Raw genomic sequence first — 20,706 nt, 5'->3', positions numbered from 1 at the left:
TCCTCTGGGTACACGGGTCCTACTCAGGACCCTCCCGACCTGACAACCAAGTTACCCGTCCCAGCCCTAGAGGGGTGCTTCTTTAAATACTATGCGAGGAAACCTCTAGGACTACAGGACCCCATCTTGATAATGATTCCACACAACAGACGATCAAAAGTGAACAATGTCAGTAGAATGGATAGTGATAATCCTGATAATCAACACAGCCCAATTCTACAAAACCATTTCGTACTGTTTCGCACCATATGGAGTGTCTTCACAAACTAACAAGATGTTTGACCAAACCGAGCACAGGTTATCCTGGTGATTTGGCACGATTTAGTCTCTCAAACTAGAAACTAAACAGCAGAAAAGAGAGAAGCCGACATATTCTTTCATAATGCATCTTTATTCATTCCCGTTACATGTCTTAACCTCAATCCCCAGCGTTAGAAAATAATGCTTTCGAGCCAGTAAAGGCTTTAAAGGGCTAGTGGAATGTAGAAGGTCACTAGCCCTGTTGATTAGTTTAATATCACATAAAACACAATCAATTCAAACCTTATTCCAATTCTTTCATTGTCTTTAAATGAAGTTACACCAGTTCACACCGTACCAGTTTCCAGTCAACAAAACAAGGTGATGCTGGCAAATGTTCATCTGGGTCAACTCAAGCTGGCATGATACATGAAGTCTCAATACAATACAACAACAGTAACCGTATTCGACATAATAAGCACCCAGGGCGCTCTCAAAATTAGAAATAGGGGGCTCTTATTAGAATATTATTTGGGTGAAAAAACAAAAGAGTTCAAAGAGCGTAAATTTCGTGGTTGATGATGAAATGTTTATAAACGACAGATATATTTTTCCAGAATTTAATTGCCCATAATTAAGGGTGCATATAACAAACATATTATGCACGAATAAATAGCCTTGTGTACATTTATCAGTCGGAAGGGGTGCTAATTAGGATTGTTCACAAGCCAGTATATTAACAAATATCGCTGTGGGCGCTTATTAAAGCAGGGCACTTATTAGGTCGAATACGGTTATCAATATGATTTGTTTCATACATACAAAAATGTACCCGGTATGTATTTATCATGGATCATTCCACCCCAACTGACTATTTCCCATCCTCAAAATCTCCAGGGCTGGGATATTTCGGTAAAACCTACACTAACCCCTTGATCCGTTCCAGTGGTTCTCTCAATCTCAAATATCTGCCCTTGCTACTAGGTCAACTACCAATCAGAATGCACTCAGAGTTACAAAACAGCCTCAATGTTGAGTTGGTCAGACCCATTTATTATAACAGTCAGCGAGAAATGAAATATTTAAAAACTGACTGACACACAAAAGAAAGCCCGAAAACATCTTTGCGATGGAAATGATGTCTTTATGTCCATTAAAACTGGCAGTGGCTTTGGTTTCTAGGTAATACAAGTTACCTCCCTTGCCCTTTCCCCTATGTCGACATTTGATTGGTCGGTAAAATGTAACTGAAAATCAAGGGTTGGTAATTTGTGTAGGTTTACCAAAATGCGAGCCCTAGAGAAATAGAGGAAGACTATTTCCATGCCTAATAAAGCTTCCGTTAAAATCTAATCCTGCCCTGGTAAAGTTTTATGTATATACCTGTAAAGGGTTGGGATGGGTTTGAGTGTATTTGAATTAAATTACAAACATGGCCTTTGTGGTCAATCTGCGAACAAAGGTATCGATCTAAAATAAGTCAGTCCATATACTCCCAACCATACATCCGCACCTGAAGACCTGATATAAGATGTGGTGTAACGTTGAAGCTCCTAGTTTCTCAGAACCACTGAGTGAAGCATTCAAAGTAGCATGTGACCTCTACATATTGAAACTGAACTTAAATGTCTAGTGCCAAATGTAAATAATAAAAGCAGTGTCATTACATTGTTGTGGATTTGTTTTACTCAAAAGGGAGTACCATCAAAGAAATGTTTGTTCTGTGTTGATTTTCTTTTGTTAAAATCAAAAATTTCCAAATCGATGTGGTAAAGAAATGTACCCGAATCATTCTAAGAAGCCGATATCTAACCGGCACAATAACCCCAAATCCTTCATGTAGATTCTCAGCGCTCACCTGACTCGATCTTCCATGGAAGAATTTTACAACATGTTAGAGAAAGATGCTTTTAGTGAGATTTGAGAAAAGAAATACATGATTTTGTGCAAGTCACATTTCTTGTTACCATAGTTACAGCAGTGATGTTGAATAACTAAATAAATACATGCTGAGATCAACAATAATAACAGCTGAATATTCCGTTCCAATATAAACATGACAAAGCGAAAAAACAAAACAATGAGTGACAGGTCTCTTGTGCTTCAGTAAAAGTGAATTACAGACTTCCATTTGTTTTTGATTTGTCGGAATGAAAGTCTGTATAGCGATTCACAAACAGTTGGCTGTTGACACATAGTAGTTCCACCTCTCAAGCACGACGCTGAACAGGCAAGAGTGTGTAAATGTATCTTCTCACCACATACGAAGAGAATCCACTGTTCTGCCCAATCAGCGTTCTCAGGTAGACTATCCAGTTGTACCTGAGTTACTTCTGACTATGCAGTCATAAAAGTCCTGCACCAATCTCTGTAATATCACACAAACTTCTTTCTCGTTGGCCCAATCGGGCTACTTCCATGATGCTAAATATATCACTGTATTTGTCTGCAGATTTGTTCCGTACATTTCACCATGAGTCATATGCAGGTTGTCATAGCAATAATTAAGACAACCCTACTGCAATAGATAGGAGCATCAGAGATAATGATACAAAAATATACAAAGGATGTTCAAGAAACATTGCCAGGTGCCCCAGTCAGTCATTTGCCACTTTCTTCTTGAGGTATGTTAAAACACGCTTAATTGCAAGCAAACGTTCCCTGAATGAAACCATGGAAACCAATGCCATTTGGACGCGTGGGTCGAGAGGTAGGACGGCCACAACCCACCAGTGCCAGCTAGGGCCATTCGGGGAAGCCTGTGGGTCAGGATCTTTGGGGGGGATGGTTCCGAAGTGTTTGACTATCCTCTGCTTGTGCATACTTGGGAGGTCGTCGAACCAACCCTTGGATAGTGTGTACATTTCTTCTTCCAGCTGTTGTAGTTCTGAAAAAACAACAACATTGGTATTATCTTCCAATCTCTATTTCCTTCATGTAGATTGTCAGATTATTATTTAAATCAAACATTTAGGGTAACCACAACTGCATTTGTCCTATTGTGAAAATAGTTTTTGAAATTACTAAAACATTATCATTGGTAAGAAAAAGAAATTGATAATCGGTGTTTGAGATGAAGAATGAATGTCAAATGGTCAAGCGGTCCATGATAAACCTAATGTTAAAAGACCTTGATTCAAATATATACTGTATTCGACGTAATAAGCACCCAGGGCGCTCTCAAAATTAGAACTAGGGGGCTCTTATTAGAAAATTATTTGGGTGGAAAAAAACCCAGAGTTAAAGGATAAATTTATGCAGACAGCCTGAAATGTTTATATACGACAGATATATTTTTCCAGAATTTAATTGCCGATATTTAAGGCTGCATATAACACACGAGTGCGTATTAAAAGAGAATCAATAAGTCTTGTGTACATTCATCAATCAGAAGGGGTGCTAATTGGGATTGTTCACTAGCCAATTTATTAGCAAATATCGCCGTGGGCGCTTATTAGAGCGGGGCGATCATGACGTTGAATACGGTAACTGCGAATTCTAAACTGATAATAATAGTGGAGTGAGCATGGTGAGTGAGGGAGCTATGGTTTGATTCCCCTAGTCCAGCAAGGGACTTCCTGAAAGGTCTTCATACAGAGACAGGTGCTTGCTTGCAATGGGAGTGAGACCCACCTGTGAGTTGCTCTCCTTCCACCTTCCTATCGGAGAGGAACTCCACTTTGGCTGTGTTGTAGCCATCTCGGTGCCCACGTTCGAGCACCTTGAACCTTCGGCCTCCAATTGTGTCGAGCAGGGAACGCCCATCAGGGAAAAACTGAACATCACGAATCTCCAACATCGTGCCAACATCAGAGAAGTTGTTCCTGGAAGAAAATCATAAGACTATCAATCTGATGAACATTCAGGAATATTCCAGCTGCCTGTAGATTGTTATGATGACCCCCCGAGGCTGGAAGGTCAGGGGTGCGATCCCAACCCCGTCATATCAAAAGATGCTAAAAGATGGTACTTGTTGTTACCCTGTCTGGTGCTCACCATAAAGGGGCTAAAACAAGGCCTGGTCGGCTCGGAGTCACTATACTGTGTCTGAGTGGGGGATTCATGTTATCTTAGAAGGTTGCTATGTAAGCGCAATAATCTTGGATGCTACCTTAAACCCCATTTCACCTACCTCACCTTGGACGCGACCTTAAACCCCATTTCACATCACCTCACCTTGGACGCGACGTTTAACCCCATTTCACCTCACCTCACCTTCGACGGGACATTAAACCCCCTTTCATCTCACCTCACCTTGTACGGGACATTAAACCCCATTTCACCTCACCTCACCTTGGACGGGACCTTAAACCCCATTTCACCTCACCTTGGACGGGACATTAAACCCCATTGCACATCACCTCACCTTGGACGGGACATTAAACCCCATTTCACCTCACCTCACCTTGGACGGGGCGTTAAACCCAATTTCACCTCACCTCACCTTGGACGCGACCTTAAACCCCATGTCACATCACCTCACTTTGGACGCGACGTTTTACCCCATTTCACCTCACCTCACCTTGGACAGGACATTAAACCCAATTCACCTCACCTCACCTTGGACGCGACATTTAACCCCATTTCACCTCACCTCACCATGGACTGGACCTTAAACCTCCTTTCATCTCACCTCACCTTGTACGGGACCTTAAATCCCATTTCACCTCACCTCACCTTGGACTGGACATTAAACCCCATTTCACCTCACCTCACACTGGACTGGACCATTAACCCCATTTCACCTCACCTCACCTTGGACAGGACATTAAACCCCATTTCACCTCACCACACCTTGGACTGGACCATAAACCCAATTTCACCTCACCTCACCTTGGACGGGGCATTAAACCCCATTTCACCTCACCTCACCTTGGACTGGACCATTAACCCCATTTCACCTCACCACACCTTGGACTGGACCATCAACCCCATTTCACCTCACCTCACCTTAGACGGGACATGAAACCCCATATCACCTCACCTCGGACGGGACTTTTAACCCTATTTCACCTCACCTCACCTTCGACGGGACATTAAACCCCCTTTCATCTCACCTCACCTTGTACGGGACATTAAACCCCATTTCACCTCACCTCACCTTGGACGGGACCTTAAACCCCATTTCACCTCACCTTGGACGGGACATTAAACCCCATTGCACATCACCTCACCTTGGACGGGACATTAAACCCCATTTCACCTCACCTCACCTTGGACGGGGCGTTAAACCCAATTTCACCTCACCTCACCTTGGACGCGACCTTAAACCCCATGTCACATCACCTCACTTTGGACGCGACGTTTTACCCCATTTCACCTCACCTCACCTTGGACAGGACATTAAACCCAATTCACCTCACCTCACCTTGGACGCGACATTTAACCCCATTTCACCTCACCTCACCATGGACTGGACCTTAAACCCCCTTTCATCTCACCTCACCTTGTACGGGACCTTAAATCCCATTTCACCTCACCTCACCTTGGACTGGACATTAAACCCCATTTCACCTCACCTCACACTGGACTGGACCATTAACCCCATTTCACCTCACCTCACCTTGGACAGGACATTAAACCCCATTTCACCTCACCACACCTTGGACTGGACCATAAACCCAATTTCACCTCACCTCACCTTGGACGGGGCATTAAACCCCATTTCACCTCACCTCACCTTGGACTGGACCATTAACCCCATTTCACCTCACCACACCTTGGACTGGACCATCAACCCCATTTCACCTCACCTCACCTTAGACGGGACATGAAACCCCATATCACCTCACCTCGGACGGGACATTTAACCCTATTTCACCTCACCTCAACTTGGACGGGACATTAAACCCCATTTCACCTCACTTCACCTTGGACGGGACATTAAACCCCATTTCACCTCACCTCACCTTGTTACAATGACACATAATTAACCAAGTCACCAAGCAAACTTTTGACAACAATCCGATGTCCTGGTTTTCTAACCCAGCCCCCATGGGGTACAAGAAGTCTATGCCAAACACTTGTGTCCCAACCAGCCCTAACTCTGCATCATGTCCAGTAGATTTTACTACTATCACTAGCTGAGCTATCTGCATCAGGCATAACAAGCTACACGACTGTGGTTATCTCAGATTTACAAATTTAGAATTGACGCAAAGAGTTCACATTTATCCTGTGGAATGGGAAAATGCATGGCAGTCTGAACCATTAAATCTATATAAAAATTGGAGCTTGCATGTTTCCTAGAACCAATATTTCTATTCAGGCGAGAAATATACTAAAAGATCAGTCTGTCAATGACAGAGTTTCTTCAATCTCAACAATTACATCCCCATCTATAACAGTCTTACGGCTTCTGAGCATGTGAAGTGATAAACGGAATCAAATGATACGTGTCACAGATCCCGACCCGGGACCTCCCTATTCATGACTATGGACTCCCACAATGCACTGCTTAGACTCCCCTGGACAGATCCATGTAAATCCCTGTGGTTAACACCGTAGCTGACAATATCCCCTTTTTAAAACTTACTCGTCATCTCCCAGAGCCACACACATGCCGAACTGCCTCGTGCCTGACTCCATGCACTGTCGGATCATCAGACGGTACCGTGGCTCGAAGATGTGGAGAGGGCAGGGGATTGTGGGAAAGGACAGTGTGCACACAAACACAGGAATCTCGTGCTTTTCATCGCTTCCCATCCTGGACAAAAACAACATGACTAGATTAGACAGAGTCAGATTTCACATAGGACAGATACATGGAACAAGAGGAGGCAGACACAAGAGAGCACCGTAGATGAAAACAAGCAGAATACTATCAATATTATTAATACATAAGTAGTTTTTCATACAAATTTTGTAAAATCTAAATATTTTTTACATTTGGATACTTATCCTGCATTACTACCCTAAGGTATTAATGCAGGATAAGTTACAAAATATATATTTATTAAGAATTGACCATTCTTTCAATATATTTTGCGATATGCAAACGGTCTGCAAACTATGAAATCCGTGTAGCCGATATAGGCAAAGTGTACACACACGTTTTTACGTTTATATCTATACAAGTTTGTATACACCAGATTTTAGTCTATTCTTATAAATAAATAGTCAACAATAATTACACAGACTGCTTATTAAATGATTTCCACCTACAACAGTCTGAAACCAGTGATTTTGTTCAGCGCAATAATGGAACAGCAGCCCCACCCATTCTATTATCAGCCAATCAGAAAATGGTAGTTTCTAAGTGGGAGTACTCTCATTATTTTTTCTGTTTAGAAACAGACACAAACAAATATTACTTGGTTAGCCAATCAAATGCAACGGAAGTGCTTGCAATTTACTTACATGTATATATTCATGTATAATCAATAATTGTTAAGTTACAATGGAAATTTGGAAAATTTCTCCAACAAACATTTATCTATCATTGTCTATCATGTCTATTGACAATTCAAAACATATAAAACACTGGTTTGTCTGGTAAAGACACAATTACTTTAAGCTCTGGTAAAATAATGCTTCTGGGATTTATAAAAGAGTGTCTGTGACAGAGAAAAGCATTATTTTGTCCCAAAATGTAGAATTCACGCAACAAAATGTAGAATTCACGCATTTTATGCTTTAAAAAAATATAAGAATTAGTTCCCAGGCAATGGCTTTTGAATTTTTGAAAAAAGGGTGCAGGTGGGTGTAATTTTTTGTTTACTTTTTGGGGGTTGTTCAAACTAGTCTTTAACAAATAAACAGTTCTGAAGAATCAACCTGGGAAAGGGTTTCCCAGCATAAATGTATTCCTCGGTGAGTAAAACTATAATACTGAAATACAGTATTTGAATACAGTTGGACTACCAGTGTCTGCATAATACACGCATACAAGCCTTTATCTTATTTCACAATGCAAAGAAGTTAACCATGTTATGACACTATCTGGCTATAAAAGTGTTCATTGTGTATCTGGACTTACACTTGTAATCCATTATATTACTTTTTTCCAAAATTTCATTCATTTTTGTTCACATTAATTTTGGCGAAAATGTTTGTACTGATTGGCAAATCACATCAAATCACCATGAACTCGCCTTGAAACAAACATTAGTCATTAGAGATACAAGGTCTTTGGCCTTCCAATAACTGTATTCAAATTTCTTTTCAGTTATGATATTGAAGTAATTTTTAAAATAAATCACCCATAGATAGGGGAGAAAATGTGTGAACAGCTGATTGCTATATGGTCTCTGTTGTACGCGACAAATACACATGTAATTAAATCTCTGTGTATGAAATATTGCTCGGCATACAGTACACAAATACCATTGAATTTCTAAATCATCATGTGTTATCGTAAATTTCATGTTTTCATTGCCAAAATGTGCAAACGGCAAAACAAACACACAACCTCCTATTGCCGCCATGACCATAACGAGATGTGCAATAAGCAGTGTGCAAGTAAAGGGAAGCAGCTGCACGCTGGATTGGAACGCATAGTTTTAAGCATTGTAGCATTTAACTGCTGGGGTCGTATGTTCAAGACGCAGAATATTAAGGGATATTTTTTAAAAAAATTTAAAACGGAAATAAGAAAAAAACATGCCGCCAACATTATGATGATGCAGGAAGTGCCTGAGGACCAAGACTATTATTTCCTTAGCCTTATTTAGCTGAAATGTAATTTAGCACTGATATTTCCTCCACATTAGTTTACTGTCCTTGTTATAACTGAAATAACACATTTGCAAAACCAACACATTACTATTAATCACATAATCTGAATGGGAATCTTTAGATACATTTTCAGCAGACCTTTGAGCAGGCTTCTGCAAATGCCTAGGTCAACCCTGTGCTGATCACAGTGCACGAGGCAATGGGAAGCCTAGTAGTTAAAGTGTTCGCTCATCACGCTGAAGGTCTGGGTTCGATTCCCCACATAGGTAAAATGTGTGAAGCACAATTGTGTTGTCCTCCAGCTGTGATATTGCTAATTCTTCTGAGACTGTTTGAAAAAAATCAATAAGCAAGGGTTGTATTGTGTTATATGTATGGTTGACGGACGTACTGCAGTATATATGTATATTGTACACGCCTACTCACAGTGCAGGACAACAGTCACACCCTGCCACTAATCTCATATTATGGACTTGCCTTGTGAGCTCAAGCATCTCCTCCTCATGTGTTTTTTTTCTTTCCTCGTACTCCTGGGCAAAGTATGTTTCCAGGATGGCTTGCACCGATTCCGTCACAGCCTGTCTCCTCTCTGCCAGGTACTGTAACCATGGTAACATACAGCTACTGTCAATCTTTGGAAAATACACTTCAAGTGACTGATTGCAATATTTGCAAAGTGTGGACCTAAAACACTGTTTGGTGAAATGGGCAGATGCTATTGAAAATAGATAGCAACAACGATTTTAATCACAATGTTGACTGCCACCTCATGCATTCTTGTATGGACAGAAATTACAGTGACAAATGAAGAGAGTGTAGCCTACCCTACCTATGGTCCAATCTGAAAGCAGAGATTTTTTACTCTTCTAGATTAATCTTACTTTTACGCTGTGGCAAAGAGGCGTTTCTGTATGGATTCTCTAGTAACGTAATAAATGAGCTCTCGTACCTCAACTAGAGAACTTTTACACAGAGGGCAGTTGGTGGTGTGATCTAGGCATCGCTCAAGACACTGGCGACAGAACACGTGGCCGCATGGCGTGGTGACCGGCACATAGAACAGCCGGTAGCACAAGCCACACTCAAAGTCATCCACAGTCAGCAGTTCTTGGGGGATGTTCTTAGCATCGCTGTAGCTGGAAGCAGTTGGTAGGGTGTCCGGTCCTGCAAAGTGATATGAATGTTACTTTTCAAGTTGAAGAATTCCTTATTTCTTTGTTTGTTGTTGTTTAACAACACTCAGCAATATTCCAGCTATATGACGGCGGTCTGTAAATCATCGAGTCTGGACCAGACAATCCAGAGACTGACATCAAGAGCATCGATCCACGCAGTTGGGATCAATGACATGCATCAACCAAGTCAGTGAGCCTGACCACCCGCCTCTTACGACAAACTTAGTCACCTCATATGGCAAAGGGTTGCTGAAGACCTATTCTACCTGGATCTTCACGTGACAGAGTACACTGACACTCTATCAGCCCAGGCATACCCTTATTACCACTCACACCATACAATGACAAGCATGCAGTACTGATGACCTAGTCTACGAGTACCACATAACAGGGTTAGGAATAGGCACTAGTCCTGTAGTCCTGGCCAAACTGCCCAATAGTAAAGGTATAAGGACTAGTAGAAATTTGCCATTTTTAAGGGTTTTGCTATATGTTATCATTATAAGGACTAGTGGACTGAAACTGTTAGTTTCTACCGCTGCATTTCCATCTTCTCGAGGCGTGTCCACTAGCCTATATCAAAGCCTAGTTTCTACCCTTGTCACATCAAGGCCACTTTTCTTGGCTCGTAGATCACGAGTAGCTTCACAAAGACGGCGACTACCACAGACGACCACCTTGTCGATCAGATAACGGAAACATTCGCAATTTCATCCCTGACACAAAAACATAGACAATCCTTGGGGCGTTTAAAATATGAAAAAGACATATTCGTGTCAACAATGACAGGCAATTGTTATTCACTTTCATACGAAGGTGTACCAGTCGTGGACGTTGGTTTTGTGAAACGTTCTCTGATTAGACTATCGATATGTGCGCTAGTCCAATCATATTTAGCACAGGAAAGTGGGCTTGATGTGGCTTTGATAAAAAGGCTAGTGGTTGCTCTTGCCTCGGAAAGATACATTACATCAGGTAATTACTTACTCATATACTTGAGCTCGGAGGACCGTGTAGGACTCGATGGACACTGCCCAGACACATTGCGAGACCGTTTCCTTGAGCATGTTGTCATGGATACATCTGGAAGGCTGCCATTGGCCACAGACTGGATGCTCAAGTCTCGCATCGCCAGTGGGGATGAGCCCCGGGAGGATGGAGCGGAACGACCTGCAAGAACAAAACAGACATAGAAATGTATCTTGTCCCAACATGTGTCCCACAGTGCACTCACAAAGATGTTTATGTGTGCCATTTGGAATTAACAATGCCAACAAGAAAAATCCTAATTATCAATCTTAAAACACTGTGATTATCATGTCACAATGAGTCAGACAATAACACTTGTAATTTTTAGAATGTTTGCCAGATTCCTTGTCATTGAGGTTGAAAACATCCTATTCAATTATCAAAAATAAGGGGTTTATATCTTTATTTTATTTTTGTGTATTAAACATGTTATTGTGTTCATTTCACATGTTTGACTAGACTACATCCTAAAGAATACTTATCAGTGTTCAATATAACATACATCATCACTATTTCTGTTTATAATGTGATTTCTAAATAGACTGCTCATGCAACAGAAATTTATTTAACTGTGTTACAATTCAAATTGTTTCTTTGACATTGTAATACAAGGAATATGGAGACCCTGACACAACTGAAAATTACTGATGTGATTTTACGGCTTATCACTGAAACTTGCCATTCTTAACAAGTAGGAATAGACAATTCAATTTGGATTAGTTGTTTCTGTTAAAGCATAACTTTGTTTATTTGTTTGTTGTTTTACGCCCAATCAGCAATATTCCAGCTATATGACGGCAGTCTGTAAATAATCAAATCTGGACCAGACAATCCAGTGATTGACATCATTAGCATCAATGCACGCAATTGGGACCGATGACATGCATCAACCAAGTCAGCGAGCCTGACCACCCGATCCCATTAGTCGCCTTTTACGACAAGCATAGTCGTCTTTTACGGCAAGCATGGGTTGCTGAAGACCTATTCTACCCCGGATCTTCATTGGTCTTAAAGCATAAATCAATTACACAAGCAAATATGCAACTTTTAAATCACTCACGAGTAGACAGTAACCTATGCGAAAACCTTGTCTCAAGAAAGCTACTTGCTCAATTTACTCAAAAGATTAAAAAATGTGTTTGCCTGTTTTTCAAAATGCCAAAAAGCTTTCACTATGAAATGTAAGTGAGGCCACAATCATTGGAAAGATTCATCACAAGCACAATTTCAGATTTCTCATTGACTTGTGTTATGAAAACCTCCACAGGGGAAGTTTGACAGGGGACGTTTGACATGAGACTACTTACATCGCATCACTGTGTGAGTCACTTCTCTACCCGTAGTGAAGTCATAGGGACCGTCCCCGTCACAGCAGTCAGCCTGGGGAAGACAAGGCATGTTCTAATACAGGAGGTGACAAGCACACACTGAGGCAAGCAGAATATCGCGGATAAGCATGGTAAAGATAGTAATTTGCAAAAATAATTAGTAATTAATATACCCCATTAGCATGAATGACTATTGTTTGGATGAATTGTTCAATAGGCATTTCTTAAAAGTGGCTGTAATGAAAAATATCTAGTCTCGATAAATATCCCAGGACCCTTCACATATGAAGATCAAATGTTGAGTCCCTATCTATCTCTGGATATTGTGTTTCATCTCAACAGTCTATTCGCCAGGGCCCCATTGCACAAAGCGATCTTACCTTTAAGGTGATCAAAACTCCCATACTTTAACCTAGGCTTACAATACTCCTAGTGCTAAGATCACTTTGTGCAACTGGGCCCTGGAAGGACATCTTCCCGAGGCAAGGGAGGTAACTCACTATAAAGTCCAGTTTCCACCCAAATGATAAGCGAGGTGGAATCTGATTGGTCCATAGGGGAGGTTTAGAAGGGACTAACAGTGATAACCATTGGTGGCGCTATGATGGAGTCCGGGAATTCCAGCCAAGTTCGGCAAGGGTTGAAACTGGACTTTTAAAGTCAGTTAACTCTCTTGCCTCGGGAGATGTGGAAGGACTGCTTACAGTTCCCTATCGCTCCTATAACTGAGATCAAGAGGTCAAGAAGTCCTGTACCTGTGCAGCTGAAGGTGAAGGTTCAGACGCCACGCTGAAGTTCTCGGCTGTTGTGATGGTTTCACTGATGATGCTCCGGAGGTGATGTATGGTGGATACGTTGAGGTTGGGGAAGAGCTGTGCTGTGTTGAAGTTGCTGGATATTAGGTTTTGTAGAACACTTGGATTCACGTACTGTTGACGCACAAGGCTCTTTGGGTCATCTGGTGGCAGATGTGACAAAATCCTGTGCAAGATCTGTAGCAATAGAAATTTCAAATTATGACATGGGTGAAATAAAAACAAAAAATAAAATGCCTAACACAGATTATTTCCTCTCCATGTGTTAAGGATGAGCGTGTAGATTTACCCTCAGAGACACAACTCAAATTGCTTCAGAGTAATCAGTGGGGTGAAAAAAACGTAATATTAATATTACCATGATGCCTGTTTTTGCTTCAACATTTTCCTTAAGCCTAGAATATGTGAAGAACATGTACACATGCATTGATGCTTGTAATATAGCCCCACAAAACAGCATCATTAGCTGAAAAATTCATCATTCAGCGAAAAAATTCATCATGTGACAATCATTATAACTGTATTGCAGAAAGACAATGTGGTGTTTTGAGTTCCGGAGAAATATCGGTGTACATGCAGTTAGCTCCCTGTAGAATGCATCATGTGACTGGGGCATTAACAATTTGATCTTTGGGATATTTTATGCATGAAAAATGTCAAAAACATAAATTAGAGAGGATTGCATATTTTAGGCTGAAAAGCATAATTATTATAACAAAAGTGTAATGGTTAGTACCCTCAGTTTTGAAATATCAAAAATATCGCTATAAAATAATAAGTTGAATGTGTATCCATTTCGATATTTTAGCATGTTTAGCAGTTTAATGTTGTAATATCATGACAAAGTTTGTTTAAATAGTATTTCAAAAGTTCTTTGAAAGGCATTTAGAAGTGATTCACATAAGGAAGGGAATATATGGATGTCAACTTCTTTATTATGAGGAACACAGCGTTTCGGAGTATATGCTTACTCCTTCTCAAGCCATTCATTCACCTGATGAAGGAGTAAGCTTATACTCCGAAACGTGTTCGTCATAATAAAGTTGACATCCATTTATTCTCTTCCTTATTTCAAAGTATTTTTGAGATAAATAATATTAGCAGATGTAATAATAATGGTGCTTAGAAAAATGACAATGGGGGCAGCGCAATTAACAATAAGTGAAGTTTGTTTTCAGAGATCATTCACTGGGTGTTTTCTTTCATCAAAGGAGAAAAAGCAAAGGTCCACTTTCCTACATGTGAAGCACATTCCTAGAGCCCACAAAAATCAATATGGCCCAAACAAATCAGAACAGTAATTTGAGAAAAACATAATATAAATGGCTTCTATACACTAGTCATGCTAACAAAGTAAGAGCATCTGAATACAATATTGACGAATTTGAGGAGTCCAATATTTACAAGACATGGACCACGTATTACTTCATCTGTAACCATGGTAGAACTAAACACAACCCTACCTTGCATAGATAGTCTTTGGCAGAGGCAACTGTTGTATCTAAGGCCAGGCACTGAAGGAAGGACACCACAGCATCTTCATACCGTTTTAATCCATACAAAGCACAACCTCGACGAAAATACCCCTGAAAGGCAATTACAAAGTCTGTAAATAGTATTCATTGCAATAATGATCAGTGTCATTATGAAAGAGAAATTGCCACTATATACGTCACTATGTTTCATGGTTCGAATTTCATTCATTGAATGGTTTGTTTTTGTTTGTTGTTTAAAGCCGCACTCAGCAATATTCCAGCTATATGACAGCAGTCTGTAAATAATCGAGTCTGGACCAGACAATCCACTGATTGACATCATGAGCATCGATCCATGCAATTGGGATATATGACATGTATCAACCAAGTCAGCGAGCCTGACCACCCGATCCTGTTAGTCACCTCTAACAACAAGCATAGTCGGCTCTTATGGCAAGCATGGGTTGCTGAAGACCTGTTCTAACCCGGATCTTCATGTTTGTTTGTTTGTTTGTTGTTTAACGCCGCACTCAGCAATATTCCAGCTATATGACGGCGGTCTGTAAATAATCGAGTCTGGACCAGACAATCCAGTGATTGACGTTATGAGCATCGACCCGGATCTTCATGGAGCTCACTGAATGGAGTGCCAATGGCACAGCTAACAGGGTCAAGAAGGGTTCTGGGTGCATACAAACACTATCTTTTTAATACCTTGTGACAATGAAAACTTATCATATGCAGCCAATGGTGAATATGAATATATTCAGCACAAGTGGAATGTGACCTAGACAAACACATGGCTTAGTTATGGCTTACATAATGTTTGACGATGGACCCAAACTTATGGGATCAGAGGAAACTGTTATCGCCATTATCGTTGACTGACAGGGTGAACTAACCTGTTTTCGCATATCAAAATTATTCGTTATATCATGTATGTATCATGTTTATTGCACTTATAAAGCGACGTGCATGTACGTGTGTGGGTGTGTGTGGCTGCTTGTACTAGTCCGGACTGATGCCGATTTATAGTGCTAGCTCACTGAGATACCATGCCGCAGTTTAACATGAATACCCTACTCAGGAACAGAATACTGACTCCGAGCCGACCAGTCCTTGTTTTAGCCCCTTAATGCCAAGCGCCAGACAGGGTAACAACAAGTACCATCTTTTAACGTCTTTTGGTATGATGTGGCCGGAGATCGAACCCCGGACCTTCCGCTCTCCGGACGGACGCTCTACCACCAGACCACGGAGACAGTCTTTTCGTTAATATCCTAACTTTAGGATGGATATTCACCTTGGGCCAGTCCGGCCTGAGTCGGATGACATTATCTGCATCCTGCAAGGCCTCAGCAGCATCGTCCAATAGGAAGTAGGCATAGCAACGGTTGCTCAGCAGTAAATGGTCCTTTGGAACTGAAATGGACAAAGGGAGACAATCATCAACAGCAATCAGACCCATGAGAAAGCAAATTATTTATCTTATCAATGCTTATGTGCAGTGTCAGTGTCAGTGTCCAAATTTCTTGGCTCGAAGGAAATCCCCATCAATACTTGGTGCAAGGCTTAAAAGCATGAATAGTATCATGACATCATTAATATTCTGTTGAGTCAAGTGCAGCATGTCATACATCACCAGCCCATGAACGTCAAGCAGATAGATCAACCTTTCTACATGTTCTACATGTTCTCTGGCCTTACATTTTTAGCTGGTTTACAAGACCAAACAACAGAAAAACCCTGAACTTTAAAATCACATAAACATGATAAACAGACTTCTCATAAAGAACTTTGGGGCAACTCTGATTTGCAATTAGGCAAAATGAAAATATGACATTTTATCACCGCTGCTTGTAAGAAATTGTGAAAAACATGTAGAAAAACAGGTTTTTTTAAAATAAACCCAATTAATTATCTTTTGATATTTTGCCATATTAACAAATTCTGAAACTGAAATTAGCATGTTAGAAATTACTTATAAATAACAATAATTAACTTATACTAATTTAAACATCATTAAACATCTTATACACAAAACCTTAACTTCAATCCTAAAATGTTTTTGTTTTAAAAAAAAAACACATTAAAAAATGACCATATATATGTTTCATCAACACTGCTCCCATGAAGAATATTGCATTTCAATGTGTAATACTGTGACGTCATTAAGATTCTTTGGATTAAAAAAGTGAAGTGTGCCACAAGTCTCCAGACCATGAACATTGCACAGATAGATCAACTGTTCTTAGGCCACATATATTTTTTAAGACCAAACGACATAAAAAAATCATATTAGAAATAAGGCCTATCAAGAAATATGTTTGGTTACGTGGAAAAATAAAAGAAACATTTTTCACCAACATGTCAGATATACAATCAACCTTGAAATCATTTTGTCAGCACTGAACAAAATGATGAAAAACATCAAGGTAGTATCGCGGGATTGTCTTATTTTTTAAAATAAATCTGAGTAAAATTAGGTACGATCGGGAGTAAAATGTAGGTAGGGTAAGTAAATATTTTTTTGAAACGGCTAAAACAAACTGACTTTTGACAAAGATATTTGGGCTAGCTCCGTTTCGTAATTACGCGAATGAAAATACGGAATTTTATCACCGGTGTTCGTGAGAAGTCGTGTTTTGTCAACAACGCTCCCCTGACGCGTGCTGCATTGCCATTGTAAATACATGCACAACTAAAACATGGCGCACATCACGAGTTGTCAGCTCAGATGACATTTACACCTGTGAGATGACAGATGTTTGGTATAATCATCTCCAGTAATAACTAGCGTCATTTAACATGTCACAAGCATGATTGTTTTCGGTTAATTGTCCCTTTACCTGTATTACAACACACGTTTTAAGAGTGTCAGGATACGAAAGCCAAGGCCCTTGAAGAATAGGTCTTCAGCAACCCATACTTGTCATAAAAGGCGACTACGCTTGTCGCAAGAGGCGACTAACGGGATTGGGTGGTAAGGAGCGCTGACATGGTTGATGCATGTCATCGATCCCAATTGTGTGGATCGATGCTCAGGTTGTCAATCACAGGATTGTCTGGTCCAGACTCGATTACATACAGACAATCGATGAACCCACGAGCACGAGTATGGTGCTGACAAACCTAGAAACATAATTGGGGCGTCCTGGGATTCGAACCCACAATCACAGGTTTCTGGCATGCCCAAGGGATGCAACTCTGCACAGCAAATTGAGGCAGCTTAGACCACTGGGCCACCTGTGCCCCCTAGAGCTATATCGATTGATAACAATAGAAAAGTGTGCACATTCACTCATGATATTGCCCAATCACAAACAAACCTGATTTTCAAACAATATAACTGACATGCTCCAACTGATATATTCCTGGTGAAAAAGTAAGTTATTTGAAAACTAATGTTTTGAGTTGGTGTCTCTTATAGCTTTGGAGAACAAGACTGTTGGGACAATGTGACTCATTCACTGTTGAAATAAGGATTGTGTTTTTACAGGACACGTTTCCAATGTTGACAATTCTTGTTCTTTATTAGATACATATATTGTCTGACCGGATGAATGCTGTGCTCCCTGCTCTATAATTACAATAGTGTATACTTCTTTGAGAGCCATTTAGAAGTTGGAGTACTAAGTAAGGATAAGATATATGGATGAACAATTTCTTTATTACAATTAGGAGCGACATTTCACTTGCTTGATAACGGTGTTAGAACCTACACCGAAACGTCGCTCCTAATTGTAATAAAGAAGTTGTTCATCCATGTATCTTATACTTACTTAATCATGTTAATAGTGTATACATCGGAATGTACATGTTGGGCTTTGTCCTACATTAAGGCAATTCTTTGAGACTAACTAGGGTCAGACCCCTACAAATATCAAATAGAAACTTTAAATAATCGAGTCTGGACCAGATAATCTTGTGATTGACATCATGAGCATCGATCCACGCAATTAGGATCAATGTCATGCAACAACCAAGTCAGCGAGTCTGACCATCCGATCCTGTTAGTCGCCTCTTACGACAAGGAGAATCCCCTTTTACGTCAAGCATGGGTGGCTGAAGATTTCAGAGCTCCAGATAACTTTTGAGCAATTGAGTTTTTACTCAAGGGTTTCTATTTTAATTGGGTTATTTCATTTTTAATTGTGTAACCAATATTTTTTCATTCATGTACACAACAGGTATAAGGATGCCCATTGTTAGTCTTTTCCTATGTTTTCATTTCTGCTTATTTTAATTTACATTTTTGAAGGAAGAGAAAGTTTTTCTTTCAAGGTTGACAGCTGTCACAATCAACGATTTGAGAAATAAATACAGCATAATAATTTTGCACCAGTCCCTTACCAAACTGCCCAATATATAAAGTTATAGGTATCACTAATTAGGACTAGTAGAAATTTGCCATTTTTAAGGAATTTGCTCTATGATATCATTAGAATCTATAAGGATTATCTTATAGTGACTAGGCTAGAGGACTAAAAGTGTTAAGTTTCTATCATTGAAATACCGAATTTCTTTTAAAGAAATATATCGTTTTATATTATTTTCGGAACCAATATTGACATTGACCGCGAAAACTAACAACGTGAAATGTACACGTGATGATTAGATAACGGGGTCAATGTCAGTTAGCGTTGATTTGATTGGTCGATCCAAGCTTAGGCATAACAAAGCCTACTTGCACAGGTGAAGAGATTGACAAATGAATAAATTCCTCCGAGAGAGTTACACGTGACTTGAATTAAAAAAATACACTCACATATTTTGTTATAACTTTTCATAACCTCAATCAGTATTTTATTACAACTTTGAATTGAAAATAGCTGTTTTTTCCCCCACACGACATTATACAAACAAATAAAAATGGCGGCGATTCGCGCACTTCCGGTTGCAATCTTTTACATAAGACACACATTAGTCTAAGAAAACGTGAATGAAGAATGTAACTAGATTGATCATATATACTTACCAAGTTCAATTGCTTTACTGTAATAAATAATAGCGTTTGGAAAATCCCTCAATTCGAAGTAAGTATTGCCCTTCGATTTCAACCTATTTGCCTCACACTCATCAACAAACCACTTTTCTATCACATGGGTCAAAAGTATATTCGACTTCAGATTGGCCACCTTCAGTGTATAATGCACAACTCCACATATCCGACACGCCTTTGAAGAATCTTTCATTAAACACTTTCGGCAAAATGTATGACCACAGGGTATCGTCACAGGGTCAGACAGTAAGCTTCTACAAACCCAACACGTGAACATACACTTTTTGTTCATATTCTCATTCGCTGTATCCTGTTTCACACTTTCAATCAGCCCTGTCACCAAATGTTTTAACTTTTCGGGCTTCACTTTTCCAAATCGAAATGCGTGTGAGTATGCTTCAAATGCTTTCTGAAACTGGCCTCCTCTGGCGAAGCTGTCAGCTAGGCCGAGATATAAGTCCATTTTAGGACCATTTTCCTTGATTGTTCTCTCAAATATTTCAGCAGCTAGTCCAAAATTGTTCGTACTGAAAGCTTGTCTCGCTAAATCCACCATGTTCTGTTCCTGAGAGTGTTTGCCTACCAGGCGTACAGGCGCTGTTACAAAACACCGACTGACAGTGTTATATAAGGATCACGTGGTTTGCCATGGCTTGTTTCATTGGCTAGATAGTGACCTTCAAAACAGAGCTGTTATAAAATCACAGTACATTTCGTGTTATGTATACTATATATTAGCCCGCGAGGCTTTTAGAAAGGGAAGGAAATTAATATTGTTGTCGCATCAGCTGTTCAGAAACAAGTATGTGATTCCTTGTATGATCGTAAGATCACTTACAACGAAACTTTACAAAACGAGTTCACCGAAACTGGGTCATTGGACGCGCTCGATAAATATGACGAAAACATGCGAGTTAGAAAACTAGCCCGCTAGCCTGGGGCTGGTTTAAAATTCCCCAATTCTCC

The 20,706-nt window shown here is 40.1% G+C and overlaps 1 protein-coding gene across 1 annotated transcript; it reads right to left on the bottom strand.

The window, feature by feature from the left end:
• Positions 1–372: 372 nt before the first annotated feature.
• On the bottom strand, positions 373–20,383 carry LOC124113228 (LON peptidase N-terminal domain and RING finger protein 1-like). Its single transcript, XM_046473514.2, has 11 exons — positions 19,717–20,383; positions 16,042–16,160; positions 14,727–14,849; positions 13,204–13,440; positions 12,428–12,500; positions 11,079–11,261; positions 9,866–10,080; positions 9,394–9,515; positions 6,776–6,946; positions 3,874–4,064; positions 373–3,127 (listed from the first exon to the last, which is right to left on the bottom strand). Exons 1-11 carry the CDS (start codon positions 20,294–20,296, stop codon positions 2,838–2,840), a joined length of 2,304 nt encoding a protein of 767 aa, XP_046329470.2. The 5' UTR covers positions 20,297–20,383; the 3' UTR covers positions 373–2,837.
• Positions 20,384–20,706: the final 323 nt, after the last annotated feature.

Source organism: Haliotis rufescens, unplaced genomic scaffold, assembly GCF_023055435.1.
Source record: "Haliotis rufescens isolate VD_foot unplaced genomic scaffold, xgHalRufe1.0.p SCAF_133, whole genome shotgun sequence".
Classification (NCBI taxonomy): Eukaryota; Metazoa; Mollusca; class Gastropoda; order Lepetellida; family Haliotidae; genus Haliotis; species Haliotis rufescens.
The sequence above is the reverse complement of the archived record's forward strand: the minus strand, read 5'-3'. Positions and strand labels throughout refer to the sequence as shown.